At 42.0% G+C, this 13,131-nt stretch overlaps 2 protein-coding genes across 2 annotated transcripts in view; one reads left to right on the forward strand and one right to left on the reverse strand.

The window, feature by feature from the left end:
* The window catches only part of cUnh1orf198 (chromosome Un C1orf198 homolog), a 387,053-nt gene that overhangs the window by 131,239 nt on the left and 242,683 nt on the right, over positions 1-13,131 (reverse strand). The gene's annotated exons all lie outside the window — the stretch shown is intronic.
* On the forward strand, positions 67-5,313 carry fsaf1 (40S small subunit processome assembly factor 1). The gene is made up of 8 exons (XM_080744373.1): positions 67-191; positions 719-925; positions 1,092-1,192; positions 2,650-2,709; positions 3,186-3,281; positions 3,841-3,927; positions 4,210-4,247; positions 4,985-5,313. The coding sequence occupies exons 1-8, from the start codon at positions 122-124 to the stop codon at positions 5,103-5,105; spliced, it is 780 nt and encodes a 259-aa protein (XP_080600499.1). The 5' UTR covers positions 67-121; the 3' UTR covers positions 5,106-5,313.

Below are 13,131 nucleotides of genomic sequence, written 5' to 3' on the forward strand. Positions count from 1 at the left end.
GGTAGTGTCATTCAAGTACCACACACACACGTGTGATGCTCACACAACTTTGTTGACATTCAGAGTGCAACTAGATGAGATTTGTTTATTCCTGCAGATTGTTGTGACAGCTAGTCCAAACATGAGCACCGGCCAAGAAGACGACGACCAGTTATTTCTGGATCAAGTACTGAACAGGCTTTATGATTTTGGTAAAAGATTACTAATTTGTTTTTTCATGCTAAATGCTAGTTAGCCTAGTGTGAATGTAAGGCTAGTGTGAATGAATGGATCCTGTACAATTTTGTGTCTGGAAGAGACAGATTGTGGGTGGGGGCGGAGGGGTGTATACTGTACGCTGTATATCTGTTATTACGGGGTTATTAATGTGAAGCACATTGAGTTTGATTGTTTTGATTGAAGAACTACAATGGAACCCTTATAGATCTTTAACTCTTGCTAGTGTAAAATTAACATTTGACACTCTCATGAGTTAAATTATTGTTAAACACCTGCATTACTTAATTTGCAAGAAGTCAACAGCACAATTAGAGAATGTGGAAGTACAGTAGCCCTGAATACAGGACGGTCATATACATGACATGACCGTCCTGTATTCAGGGCTAGAAGTACAGATGACCCGACTTCCTAGGATTGATACTGTCGTCCCCTTGGCTTGTCACAGCCAGCATTTAGAACTGCCTAACATACTTCTTTGTGTTGTAACTTGTTACGACAGGTGATGGGCCTGCATCGAAGAGGAATCGCAAATCTCAAAAAAATAAAAAACGTAAAAAATGTGAAGAAGAAGAAGACCACGAGGAGCAGGAGGAGTTGACTGTGGAGAAAGATGTGCACAGGGAAACTAATGACAGCGGAGAAGAGCATCTCGATTTGGGACACCACAGAGAAAAAACAAGGAAAGGCTCTAACGTTGAGCAAACAGGTACATAAGGAAATGCCTCCTGTTATTATTTGTATTGATAATATTTTAAACGCTCAGATCTTTATCCTCACATTGGTGCACACTCAAATAAGAATAAGGTAACCCCCTCTCCTCTCCTCCACACCTTTTTTTTTCTCTGTGAATTACTGGGTTCTACTCCAATCAGGACAGCCCATCCCACAGACACCCCAGGTGGAGGTGGTAACGTTCCGGGATCCCACCAAGAGAGCCAAGACCAAACCGACCCCGGCTCCTGACATCAACACTGTAAGCATGTACACTTTCCCCACATTTACATTAAATGTTGACATTTGTGAGTCACAGACCAAATACATTTTCACTAGTTTGGGTCCCGGGGGAAACGTCTAATTTCTCTTTTGGATCTCGACCTGAAAGGTTTGTCTAGACCGCTTGTCTAGTTTAGTTGGAACAGCCTCTGAAACATTTACACCAATGTGTCTCAAGTTGTGGGGTGGTGATTCAAAAGTAAAAGTTGCATTAATGACAGCCAAGTCTAACAGGCAAAAACATTATGCCCCTACTCCGTTATTTGGAGAACCACATAGGCTGAATAGGGTGCACAAACCATTCATAAAATGTTTAAGTAAAATGCAATAAATGCCAGCGGTCTTGTAGCGAGTTGTCTCATTTCATTAGGCCCACCTTTATGATTTTGTCAAACTTGCCAGCACTTCAATTGTGTTGCCAATAAACATTAACGCTTTCTGCCCTCAATCCACCACCAGGGAGTAGAGGCCTTGTTGTCTAGCATTGGAAGCTTTGTTCTTGCTTAAATAGCTTTATTTTTCTAATGTATGTTTGTTCTGCACAATATTTTATTCTACTCCATCCCCTGGTTTTGATAAATATTCATGAGCTGTCCTACACTTGAGCTGTTTATCTGCCAAAACATTGTTTTACATTAATATGCATCAAATAGACGCTGAAACGGAAAGTCTTAAATATTGATTGGTCACTCTAAAGATCATAGACCCTGACCTGACCTATAATAAGTTGTGCAACTCCAAACAACAAAGAGTGATATAATCATGATCATCCTCAAGGCTCATCATTTCTCTTGACCCAGACTCAGTCCTTATTCTCTTTGATGTTGGCCTAATTACTTGTCTCTTCTTGGGAGTAGGAGAGCCAGCAGCTGAAGGAATACAGAAGACTTGAATTGAAATCTCATTCACTGGACTTCCAGCGTTCGGTTCACATCACAAGTTTACCAATCTGGGAACCCATTCTATAAGAATACAGAGGGCCACCACCATCTTTTTTGTGTAGAAACAGGAACTCGATTTGGCCCTTTTTTTTAGTACACTTCCTCCTGGGTGCTTCCGTGTTTTATTGATTTATTTATTCTTATTAACGTCACTCCATGTTCAGGGCAGTGGTTCCCTAAAAAATCTCTCAAGACTTGAGAGATTTGAGTACAAAAGGACCCCAATTTACAATGCATTCACAATACATGCCCATTGGTAGATTTGGACTATAATGAGACGAATACAGCCCCGTTTCTCTTCATCTCAGAACAATGGAGTAAACTAATTGGACAAAACAACATCCTGATCTCACTGTAAGACACAAAAATAATCACACTTCCTGTCTCACCTAATACATCAGATGTAACATTATTTTCCCTGTATGACAAATCTGTCATAGTTTTGTCAAGTTGCATAGCCAATCTCTTGTTTCTGCTCTTTTGTCCTCCTCTTAAGGTGCCTCAGAAGACAACCCAGAAGAGTGACAAGAAGATAGAACAGTTGTCTTTGGAAAAGGTAAAACTGAAAATCTAATATGTGTACTTTTGCATGATAATGGTGCCTTTTATGTGTGTGTGCATGTATGCGAGAGAAGGATGAGGCTGGCAGGCAAGCAAACTTTAACTCTATGAGAGCCAACCCAGGGCAAAGTCAGGAAAGGCAAGAAGCACACCACCTATGTACTGCAGCGCGACAGCTTACCGTAGCTCACAAAACTCTATAGAGCTCAAGACCCTGATGTTAGATTCAGGGGTCCCAATTTGATGTTGGCTAGACACATCGATCGATGTTGTAACAATTCTCAAAATAGTTTTTATTTTGTAAGCAACCGTCTTAATATTAATCATGTTTACTGTGTGTGTGTGTGTGTGTGTGTGTGTGTGTGTGTGTGTGTGTGTGTGTGTGTGTGTGTGTGTGTGTGTGTGTGTGTGTGTGTGTGTGTGTGTGTGTGTGTGTGTGTGTGTGGACATGTGTTTTCATGGGTGTGTCAGGCTCGTCTGGAGGTGCATCGCTTTGGAATCACAGGCTACAGGAAGGAGCAGCAGCGTGTGTTTGAGCAGGACAGGGCCATCATGCTGGGAGCCAGGGTGAGCACCTTTAATTAAACCACAGTGTCACGTGCCAAAGATAGGCGCCCTACAAGCTCACATTGCGGCACGACATCACATCATTATGCAATGTAGTAGTTATCAGACTTTATCGTCGTTGTCGGGTGGAAACCTTGTATGTCCAAAACCTTCCTTTTTTTTGTTATTATTTCATAAAACGATTTAAAGTGGTGAAAATAGCCGATCTACAAGCACACAGCGTTGTGTGCTTGTAGATCTGCTATTTTCACTACTATTGTGAGACACTTTTGTATGACGAAGCGGGGCTTTAACTTACGAAAATGCATACAAATTTGAAACTTGGAGATACAAGGTTTCTGCCTTACAGCGACGTTATGCTGCAACCAGGAGTCCGAAATCTTAAAAGAACTTTACCGATGATGGTTTGGAATGTTTAGCTCAAGACTCACAGTATACTTGACATTCCTGATGATTTGTTCTTGAGTATTTATGAACATTTTCGCCTATAGTGACATGCCTTACATTGGCATGCCAGCGTTAATGTGAATAATGTAGTCTGTCTATTTCTCGAACAAAGCCTCCGAAGAAGGACTACGTCAACTACAAGGTGCTTCAGCAGCAAATCAAGGAGAAAAAGCAGAAATCCAAAGAGGAGGCTCAACTGGTGAGAGACGGTCCCCATTTTAATGAGTGACAATCATTGAATAGGATGGCATGCAAGTTGATATCCACAAAAAATATTGATAGTACATTCCTTAAAGTCATGTTGAACTTTGGTAGAAACATAGCTTGTATACTAATAGCTAGCTATGATCATTGCTTTGATCACTGCTGTGACCATATTGCTGCTCTACAAACGCACATTTCTTTTTTTGTGTATGTCACTTAGCTGCCTACTTTAACACATCTTCATTCCAACTTTGTCTCACCCATTCCTGTTCTGTAGAACCTGAAGAAAAACAAGAAAAGGCAGAGTAAGCCAAGGTGAGTGGAACTGAGCCTGTTCTGAGTTAAGACGTGTCTGTCCAGTGTGCCCACAAACACCTTGCTGTAGTACAAAGATGATTAATTGGTTTTGACACAGCCTGACCTCTCCCACACCAAGACCTCAACATAATGTCAGACATAAGAAACTAAACACAACACTAGTGTTTAAGCCAAACTGTCCTTTATGTCAGTGGTTCTCAAACTTTGAAATTTGAAGGTCTCCCCTTAACTGTGACAGTGTACGTTTGTACAAATGGAACGGGTCCATTTGGTTCCATTTGTACACTGTCAAAGTGACAGCCTTTTGAGGGTCAATTTAGACCCCCCATAAAAGGAACCTAGAGAGTCCCTGAAATCCACTTTGAGAACCACTGCTCTCAGCGGTATTGCTTTTCCCATTCATGTTTGGAAAACTAAAGACTAGATGGAATTAACCAACCACATGAACCGTAGTATCTCTAGTTCTAAGCAGGTCATAACAGATGAACTTTGGGCAAAAATAGCAGATCTACAAGCTCACAACACGCCGTGGCGTGTTCTGGACTTGTAGATCGGCTATTTTTGGCAGGGATATTTGGCGTAGGCATAGAGGGGGAAAAAGGGAATGGGCCTACTATAACACACATCATTGTCTTATTGTCAATATGTCACCCTTGCACCATGCTGGCAGATTATTCTCCATCCCCTGTTGATGGTTTTCCGTTCCATGCTGTGTTGTCCATGTCATCCTCTAGGGACAAGAAGAAATCTGCATCCTCCGGCTCAGGATCTGGTCCCTCGGGGCAGGTGGGACGCTTCAAGAACGGAATGTTGATCCTCAGCCATCAGGAGATCCAAAAGATTAAAGGAAAATAGTGCTGTGTGTGCGTGTGTTTTGCTGAACTCAAATGTCCCCGCAAGAATTTGAGAAATGGACATTGTGAGGACAATCTTCCTGGTCCAAATGTGTTTGTTGAATTTACAGCTTAATTAATGAATCTGTCAAAGTCAGAACATAACCACGGACGAGCAGATGGAGAGAACAGATAAAAACCCTCTGGATGTTTGTGTTCAAGACTGTCAGTAAAACAGAACACATTGTCAGAAGATTGAACATCGTTGTAAATAATATACTTGCTCTAAACATGGAATTTTGTTTGACTTTTGGGAGTCATTATTCTCTAAATGAATTCTCCAAGTATATGAATGACAACACAAGATCATATTCCATCACAGTTTTTATTTATTTTGATTTTGTAAAGGAACAAAAAAAAAGAAAAATACTTTTTCTTTTTGGGATGTGTTTTCTTTTACACTGTAAAGTTCAGAAACCTCTGCAGTGGCCTTTCATTCCTTTTATTTTCATTATTTACAAACCACTTACAGTAGTCGTACAAACTGTCACTACTGATGAGATGGCATGAACAAGACAAATTCAACACAACATGCAAAAAATGGTTGCGGGTGCCGTAGGATTTGAAGCAGAGCTCTTGAGGAGATACACACTTTTGGACGTGATTATGAGAAATCACAGGAGGCTTTGTGGTTGTACAAGTAGTTCTCCCTTCAGGAAGGCATTGCCCTCTGTTATTGTAGATTGAGCTCCTAGATGTAAACAGTATAAGAACGTGAACCCTAGCGGCCCTATTCTGGGCATGTCATAATAGGATAACATTCAGTGAAAAATAGACGTACAAGCTCTCAGCACATCGCATCACGATGAGTTGTGAGCTTGTAGGTTGGCTATTTTTGGCAAAGAGATTTGGATGTAAAGAGAACATAGGAGGGAGTCAAGTATATAACCTTGAGGGCCCTAGGCTAGTATATACTGTAGGATTTAAGTTAAGAGACACAAGTTCTGGCTGTGTGCAACTGAGGAAAGTTCACAAAACCTGCACCACTTTTTGCTCATGTCAAATCAACCTGTAAAGCAAAATGGTTATAGGCTTGGGGAAATCTCGCTTTTTCGACGTCCCAAATGTTCGACAGCACGCAACTTCGACGCGCCGATAGTTCGACTTAGGGATCGCGAGATTTCGGCTCCGCTGTTTCGACGGCACGGTTTTTCGAAAAAACTGACGCCGGTCTTTCGACAGGGCGGCACGGTCTTTCGACTGGCCGGCACGGTCTTTCGACAAGGCTGCACGTATTTCGAAAAAAAAAAGTCTCTCTCACACACACGCTCACCGCTCCTAACCCAGCCTTACCTCCCCCGACCCTATAGTGTTTTGTTCTTTCTCGTCTTTCTTCTCTCTCTCTCTCCGCTCCTAACCCAGCCTTACCTCCCCCGACCCTATAGTGTTTTGTTCTTTCTCGTCTCTCTCTCTCTCTCTCTCTCTCTCTCTCTCTCTCTCTCTCTCTCTCTCTCCATTACCTGAGGACGTGGGATAAAGTAATCTCTCTCTCTCTCTCTCTCTCTCTCTCTCTCTCTCTCTCTCTCTCTCTCTCTCTCTCTCCATTACCTGAGGACGTGGGATAAAGTAATCTTTACGGGATAAGCAGGGCCGTGCTTAGGGCCTAGGAGGACCCAGGCAAACCCCAGTTTGAGGCCCCTGGGTCGGGACCCATGTGTGGGTTGCGGACCAATTTCTAGGAGTCGCAAGTAAATGCCTGTTTACATTTGGTTTCCTAAACTTTTGTTTTTAATTATTTTAAAATATTTTCAAATAATTAAGATATGAGAAAAATAAATCACGAGTTTAATGCAAACTAGCATTTTTTTCAAAAATAATTCCATATAAACAAAATAAGAAAAAGCAATTGTGCTTCACTCTCACATGAATTTTTATAGCTACAAGATAACATAATGGGAATATCAGAGTTATTACCTACAAATAACTAACTACCTTAATGATAATAAGAACAAGAATAAATTTTAAGTGCCTGTTTTGCAGTGGTTCTCAACCTTTGTCTCACAATAAATACATGTAAATGGATGTGTGTCCACAGGCAGCCTGTTAATTATATTTCAATTCATAGCTACTTCAATTATTGCCTTTATGCAGACAAATACATTTACTGCACCCAGCATTTAGCTTGTCAGAGTGGTCTTGTTGGAGTGCCTCTGTGCGGCTGCAGAGTTCACGTGCAACTTCTTCCAGATAGATTGATTGATTGATTGATTGATTGAAGACTATTAAAAGTACAGTTTCATGACAGTACAGTTCACTGGTACAAGCCAAGGTCAACTAAAAGGAGATCCTAGTAAGCTTTTCGGCTTATTTACACATACAACCTTGAATGACGGACAGATAGAACTCCATCATTTGCAAAAGGGGGGCCCTGCGATTTTCACTTGCAGGGGGGGCCTGCGATTTTCAGGGACTATAGTAGATTAAATGGTTAATCGGTTATTCAATGAATTTATACATGCATATCAATACCTATTAGATATGTCACAGCAGGGCATGTATGCATATCAATAGACCATTGTCTGAACCTGTTAACTCATGTAATGTATGTGTAAGTGCCGGCCACTTGACATCATTCAAATCCCCCCCCCCCTGCAATGCAACTACTAGGTAGTCGATGGTTCCACAAGGTGCCCTTTTTTTTTCACTTGAGCACCCCCCCTTCAAAATGTCTCTGCACGCCCCTGCCTCTTAAAGTGATCCCTGACAAGTAAGCCATGTAGGCCTTAATCTATCTATAAATGCGAGAAGTCTCTGCGTGTCTGCGTGTGTGTCTGTAATCCACGTATCTCGAGAACCGTTCGTCCCACCGGCTTCAGATTCGGCACGCACGTTCTCTGCCGTGGCGCGGAGTGCAGTGCCGGGCCTCGACCCGACCCGACGCACGTTTTTTCCGAAACGGCGCAAAACGTTCAGAATCTCCTTATGCGGAGCTGATTGTTGACATCAGGCTGTTCCGGAGGAAATCATGTCATTGTGACATCACTTCATAAAAGGCTCTGACATCACGTACACCACATGACCCCACACTCCTATGACAACACGGGCATATTTACATTGTTCCCGAGTTGGCCAGGGCGCTGACTAGACGCTCGGCCGCCCATCTCCATATATGGGCATAAATGGACGTATCGGCGCAAGCGCTGACTCATTGTGACATACAATGGACGCAATCTCCGTATATGGGCATAAAGGGGACACAGATACAGAGATCTCCATATATGGGCATATGGGCATTCTGACATCACTTCTGCTGACTTAAAGACAAACAGGCAAACAGATGGTCAAAACGGGTCCTGCAGAGATCTCCTTATATGGGCATATTTACATTGTTCCCGAGTTGGCTAGGGCGCCGACTAGACGCTTGGCCGCGCATCTCCATATATGGGCATAACGGGTCCACAGAGATCTCCATATATGGGCATATTTACATTGTTCCCGAGTTGGCTAGGGCGCCGACTAGACGCTCGGCCGCACATCTCCATATATGGGCATAAATGGATGTATCGGCGCAAGCGCTGACTCATTGTGACATAAAATGGACGCAATCTCCGTATATGGGCATAAAGGGGACACAGATACAGAGATCTCCATATATGGGCATATGGGCATTCTGACATCACTTCTGCTGACTCATTCTGACATCACTCCTGTACTTTGCACGTGTTGAATCTCTATATATGGAGATAACCGACGCATCTCACAAGCCATGGGCATAAATGGACACACGCAAACAGATGGTCAAAACAGATCCTATGACAACAGGTATAATGGGGTTTGCATTAAAGGGCGGGGCATTCATCCCCTATTTACATTGTTCCCGAGTTGGCCAGGGCGCCGACTAGACGGAAGGGCGGCCGAGCTTCTAGTATGTTATAATAACCCTCTTTAACCAAAATATACCATTTAAAACACTTACAATATATTCCTTTGAGAGAAAAAAAGTTATATTTTCAACCCATGGGGGGAGCCATTGCACTGTTCGTCGCATGCAGTGATGACGTAGAAGATACATTTTGGCTGGTCGGGCCCATAAGGTTAATATGGAACGTCAAAAGAACGTTCTCTTTACAATATTTAAAACATTGTCTTGAAGCTCAGATTAACTGTAGTTAGTAGTGTGGTGCTTTTCTGTTCTGTTCAATCAAGTAGGATGTTTCGCCGGGTTAGTAAAGTGTTTAATTCAACATCTAAAACGTGTTTACACCGCCATTTTAAATTGGCCCGTCCAGACAAAATGTATCTTCTACGACCGTCATCACTACATGCGACGAACAGTGCAATGGCTCCCCCCATGGGTTGAAAATATAACTTTTTTTCTCTCAAAGGAATATATTGTAAGTGTTTTAAATGGTATATTTTGGTTAAAGTGATCCCTGACTAATACGACAAATATGTCTTAATACATTATAATTGTCCTCTATAACTACAATGTAAAATTAAAAACACCTTAAATATTTTATTTCTTCTAGAAATAGCTAATCTTTCACTCAGTAGGGGAAATGCCTGTCGCAAGTTGATGATGTCATAAATGTCAGGTGTCATTTTTATGGCATGCATGTGCAAAAAAACAAAACACAAACACATTTGAAATATTGATTTGATGCTCATATTAACCATAGGAAGTATTAAGTTTGTTTTTATTTTCACATGCATGCCATAAATTCCATAGGGATAGATCACACTTGACATTTATGACATCATCAACTTGCGACGGGCATTTCCCCTATTGAGTGAAAGATTAGCTATTTCTAGAAGAAATACAATAATTGAGGTGTTTTTAATTATACATTGTAGTTATAGAGGACAATTATAATGTATTAAGGCATATTTGTCGTATTAGTCAGGGATCACTTTAAAGAGGGTTATTATAACATATTAAGGCCTACATGGCTTACTAGTCAGGGATCACTTTAAAGATGTATGTGACATCACAGAACACACATGAAGGAACTGCTTGGGTGATTAGGGCCATTGTTATCTGGTCTGCACCTTTGAGAGCCAAGCTCTTTTCAGATTCTAATGAGCTAATATGTCCAAAGCAATTGTTTCATGTTAACCCTCACTTCAACTGTTCTCTGTTCAACAGCTCAACGGGGGCCCATGCCCATTTTGGTTAAAAAAATTATAATAATCTCATGAGGCCCCCAGCCTGTGTGGGGCTGCCTATTTTGCCTGTATGGACAGCACGGCCCTGTTTAAGAGTAGCCTAATGAATGGCCACAGTCAGTGCGCAGCAGGCTCCACCAATCACTTAGCTTACTTGTTAAAAGCAACATATTATTAAGACATGACAGTAATATGGGTGCAAAATGTACTAGCCCCATATAAACGTAAAATATACTCTCCTCCCTAGCTGTGGGCATAATAGGCCTATAATGCAAATCTGAACCTGCCGGTCTGTGTCCAATAGAAAGCTGCAGAGCATGGAGTTTTTTTTAAACAAGTACAAGGTTACATGCGCAAAAATAACAGATTTACAAGCTATCAACACCGTCGGATATACAGGATGTTAGCTAAGCTTGCAGATCTGTTCTTTTAAGCATGTGCCACCGCGCACACAGAGAGAGAGAGAGAGAGAGCGAGAGAGAGAGAGAGAGAGAGAGGAGAGAGAGAAAGCGAGAGACAGACAGACAGACAGACAGACAGACAGACAGACAGACAGACAGAGGATGCGCGAACACCCTGTGATAGGTTCTGTCGGGACAGTCTGGAGCATATTAAAGAGGTTATTATAGGCCTAATCGGCTTTTTTGATTGATTGAAGAATTTATTAGAAGTTTGCAGTAGAAAAAAGTACAGTTTCATGACAGTACAAATCACTGGTACAAGGTCAACTAAAAGGAGATCCTAGAAAGCCGAGGCTTATTTCCACAGGAACCACACTTTAAGTATCTCATATAACATTGAAAGACAGACGGATAGATCACTAGTACTCCAGCTAATAAATAAAGTACTCCAGCTAATAAATCCACGGGGCTTCTAAATGGAGACCCACTCCCCCACAATTTGCCACAGCACCCCTGCCTACAGTTCATGTTCATATCCTTTTTACAAAATAATTCCCAATTTGGCATTGATTATATAGGCTACTTTCAGAGCGTTTGGTGTGTGTGTGACTGTGTGTGTGTGTGTGTGTGTGTGTCTGTGTGACTGTGTGACTGTGTGTGTGTGTGTGTGTGTGTGTGTGTGTGTGTGTGTGTGTGTGTGTGTGTGTGTGTTTGTGCATTGCAACCCGGTCTCCACAGAAAATTGTGGTTTGTCTACTCTGTGCGTATGTGTGAGTGAGTGAGTGAGGGAGGGAGAGAGAGAGACGAGAGAGAAAGAAAGAGAGGGAGAGAGACAGAGACAGACAGACGGACGGACGGACGGACGGACGGACGGACGGATAAAACACAGTAGGCCTATGTAGATAGGCAGAACAACAAATAGCCTAGAAACGATAGAAGGGTCGGGGGAGGGGAAGGCTGGGTTAGGAGCGGAGAGAGGGCGAGATCATTTAGCGACCTACAACCGGGTTGCTCGCTCCTACTGGAGGCTGGAGCGTTGGCACCATGAGTCTGTCGGGGGGAGCGCGTCGCTGAGAGACTTGTTTTTTCATTGTCGAAATACCGTGCTGCCTTGTCGCAATACCGTGCCGTCTTGTCGAACTGTTGTCGTGTCGGACAGTTGTCGTGTCGAAACATTGGCATACTTTTTTTCGAAAAAGGGTGCCGTCGAAACAGCGGCGCCGAAATCTCGCGATCCCTAAGTCGAACTATCGGCGCGTCGAAGTGGCGTGCTGTCGGACAAATGATACGTCGAAATATCGACACGCTCCCTATAGGCTTGGGGTTCAGTACAACACAAAGCTCATTGCCATGTGCTTGAGATGTATGAATAATTGTTTCACCAAGTATTCTGGTATAAATCAGTGAGAGGTGTCATTAAGTACAAAGTAGATCAATGATCAACATTTTTTGTTCTAAGCACAGTTCAGGATATTAAATATGAATGAAATAAATATTTGATGAGTTATTTACATACACTTTGGAAAACAAAATGCCAGTGCTGAATGTAAATATTTGAATGACATGGGAATATAAATTATATATCTAAAAGAAAAAAAACTTTTGAAGTGACTTTCAGTTTCAGCACAATATTCTTGTGTTCATTTTAAAGGCATCACATTCACAGGAGAGGGCAGATCTAACATGTCAAAAACAATTAGGTCATTAACAATCAGTGTAGAATTATGCAGGGTGTCTTAAATTGTATTTTCCAATTCCCAGCCCTTAAAACGTATTAAAGTTAGATCAAGTGCTTTAATATGACCTTCTGTCTCGGACGTCTCGAAGATTCTTGCTTTCTTGGTGCACTGGATCCCTAGTTATTCCACATACAGTATACTTTGTCATACATCGGTGTCCCATGCTGAGAATGCAGCTAATCTAATTTACAAACTCTCAGCCCGTCAAAAGGCAGTATGCTGTGAACTTGTGTAGCCTATATCTGCTATTTTCAGCAGGGGACATCATCATAGAACAATATAAATTAGGCATTTACTTTACTTGACCTTCCTTGAGCACAGCTATGTTACAGTCTGTCTGTGTCTGCTCTGTCACTATGGAAAGGGGGGTGGGGGTACTGCTGAACAACCAATATTTATTAAACGATAAACCTGTAAAACCACGGTATGTTTGAGGGCGCCTGACAGCCAGGGAATGTAGCACATAAGTCTTCACCTCTATAGTCAATATCAATGTTAATGAGCAGAGTTTTTATTGCAAATAGCAAAGCTGACCAGTTGCAGGCATACAAGCAAGTAGTCCATTCAACGAATACAGTATACTTGAAATAATTTAACTTTAGTGACACGCTGCATCGAAGTCCTGACACTTGCTATAAAGTATATTTGAATAATTATTCCAACAGTAGGAACAGACAAAATCCTCACTGCCGTGTCTGCAGGTAGGATATCAGTACAAGAGCAAGCTGGTCCAGGGTATTTC

This window comes from Nannobrachium achirus, assembly GCF_963921795.1.
Source record: "Nannobrachium achirus genome assembly, chromosome: 16".
In the NCBI taxonomy this organism is placed as follows: domain Eukaryota; kingdom Metazoa; phylum Chordata; class Actinopteri; order Myctophiformes; family Myctophidae; genus Nannobrachium; species Nannobrachium achirus.

Excerpts from the sequence above, each read along its gene's own strand:
- fsaf1 (XM_080744373.1), top strand. The coding sequence starts at position 122 with ATGAGCACCGGCCAAGAAGACGACGACCAGTTATTTCTGGATCAAGTA. Across the intron at positions 3,928-4,209 it reads CCAAAGAGGAGGCTCAACTG|AACCTGAAGAAAAACAAGAA; the intron begins GTGAGAGACGGT and ends CCTGTTCTGTAG. Across the intron at positions 4,248-4,984 it reads AAAAGGCAGAGTAAGCCAAG|GGACAAGAAGAAATCTGCAT; the intron begins GTGAGTGGAACT and ends GTCATCCTCTAG.